At 64.6% G+C, this 2,223-nt stretch overlaps 1 protein-coding gene across 1 annotated transcript in view; it reads left to right on the plus strand.

Moving 5' to 3' along the window:
- ARID3A (AT-rich interaction domain 3A) overlaps positions 1-2,223 on the plus strand; it is a gene marked incomplete at its 5' end in the record, with an annotated part of 30,487 nt that overhangs the window by 1,391 nt on the left and 26,873 nt on the right. Inside the window, one exon of the mRNA XM_077760592.1 lies at positions 1,612-1,672. Coding sequence (XP_077616718.1) covers positions 1,612-1,672 — 61 coding nt within the window. The remainder of the gene's footprint in view (positions 1-1,611; positions 1,673-2,223) is intronic.

Below are 2,223 nucleotides of genomic sequence, written 5' to 3' on the forward strand. Positions count from 1 at the left end.
AGGGGCCGGGAGAGGGGCCCTGCGACCTGCCCAGGCTTGCCCTGGTCGCGGGTCTGGGGTGAGGCCAGGCGGGCAGCTGTGCGGACAGAGGTGGGGGCTTGGGGATGCGGGCCGGAGGCCTTGTAGGTCAGCTCGGAGTCTGGAGTGNTCCCTGGGGCCACAGAGGGGCGGGGAGGAAGCAGGGCCGCCCTGGTGCCTTCCCTGCGGGCGGCCAGGGCAGAGGAAGTGGCCGGGCGGGGGACCCTTTGAAGTTGGGCCGAGCTGGGCCGGGCAGATGGAAACCAGATGGCGTCCGGCCGGGCTCGCATTCCAGTCCGTGGCCAGCTGGGCCCTGCCCCGACCTCCAGGAGTGGCCAGCAGGGGACCTGGCGTCCCCGGCCCGGGGCCGGGGCCTCGTAGGGCTCCACTGGACAGGCCCGCGCATGAGAGCTGGGAGGTAGCCGTGGGGGCCTCTCGGAGGGCGCTGGCCACTGTGCGGGACCTCTGGAGGAATGGACCCGGCGCTGGCCTCCGGGGACTGAGGGCGTGGGCCCACCCTCTAAACCTCTCTTGGGGAATAGTGTTCCCGCAGTTCTCAGAGACCTGCCTCAGGTGGAGAGAGGACCATGAAGTAGAGAACCTGAGACAGGACACGTGCTGAGGGGGTGGGGCCAGGAGCTATGATGGGGGAGGGGGAGGGGTGGCGCCCCCCACCACCCCCTCCGGCTGGAGGCTCTGCCCCTGCGTGTGGACCCAGCCTGCTCCCTGCCTCAGTCTCTCCCCTTCAGAAGGAGACACCAACAGTCTGTGTCCCTGCCTGTCCCATTTAGCAGATGGGAAAACTGAGCCACAACATTGCTCTTAACGTTCTCTGGGTTCGAAGTAACACAGATGGGGCAGCACAGTGTGGGCAAGTTACATTGATTTGATGCCCCCAGCATTATAGGGTCATGGCTGGGCCCAAAGGGAGAGACAAGGCCACACAGTCCTTGTGAGGTCAGAGATTGACAGGACCCCTAACCCCCCACTCCTGGGGCCCGACAGTGACTGGGGGCAGGTCAGACGCTCAGACCCCGAAGCCCCCTGGGTATGTCAGGAACAAGGGCCCCGGGAGCCGCTTCCACTTGTCTGCGATGCGAGGGTGATATTTCAGGGATGCCCAGGGGTGGGGAAACTGAGGCCAGAGGGGATCAGGGAACCGCAAACCGTGTGCACGCTAAGGAGCCGCTGCAGACACGCAGCTCTGTGTCGAGTCTGTGCATAAGCCAACACCACACACACCGAGGCGGCCGGTGGGACGTGCGGTATGGTATCTTTGGCTGGTGGGGGCCGCGTGGGAGAGGCCTCGGGGAGATGCCGTCGGGGGAGGCTTGCAAGAGTCGGGCGCACGCACACCGAGGGAGGGTGCACCTGTGGAGATGGCCTGGGCAGAGGCCCTGAGGCTGGACCGCGACTGCTTGTGTGTGGAGGCCGGATGCTGCCAGGTCGGCCCTGCAGGAGATGGGACCGGTCCGAGGCCGTGGGGGCCGAGGGAGGTTGTGGGCCGGNCACAGCCTTCCTGGCACGTGGCAGCCGGGCCGGCCGGCCGCCTACTTGGCACGGTCTCTGCCTCTTCCTCCCTCCTCTTGGCAGGGCCTGGGCTGACTTCCCCTACGAACCCTCGACAGCCCTGAAGTTCCGCCAGCGGCTGCAGGTCCCAGGGCGGCCAGGCCGGGGACGGACCCGGAGCCGCAGGCTTGTGGCCACAGAACCTTCCCTTGAATCACCGGGGCCTCCCCGCTGCAGGGCCCTGGGGACACGTGGGGACGGAGCCCACACGCCTGGAGCCCGTGGCCAAGATGGGGTGTGTTGTGGCAGCGATCAGGATCATAGCCTCCCGGCATCACACGTGGCATCCTGGTGACATCCTGGTGGCTTCCTGTCCCCAACAGAGGCGTGCCTGGGCTCTAGAAAGTGGCAGTGCCAGATTTTAAACCAGACTTTTTTTTTTACCCCCCCCCCCCCCCAGCAGGCTCTTAACCTCAGATTTTGGGCTGCTTAACAATCGGGAACCCTGCTCTCAGCTCCTCAAACACGGGGACTGTTTTCAGCAGCTTTATTGATACCAGACTCATAGCACGTGATTCACCCCAAGTGTGCGATTCAGTGACTCTTAGGTTCTTCACAGAGTTAGGCGGCCGTCACGTGTCTCTTTAGGGCACTGTGGTCACTTTAAAAATGAACTTCTGTAAACGTACCTTTGAG

The sequence above is a fragment of the Crocuta crocuta genome, unplaced genomic scaffold (assembly GCF_008692635.1).
Source record: "Crocuta crocuta isolate KB4526 unplaced genomic scaffold, BGI_CrCroc_1.0 scaffold443, whole genome shotgun sequence".
Taxonomy (NCBI): domain Eukaryota; kingdom Metazoa; phylum Chordata; class Mammalia; order Carnivora; family Hyaenidae; genus Crocuta; species Crocuta crocuta.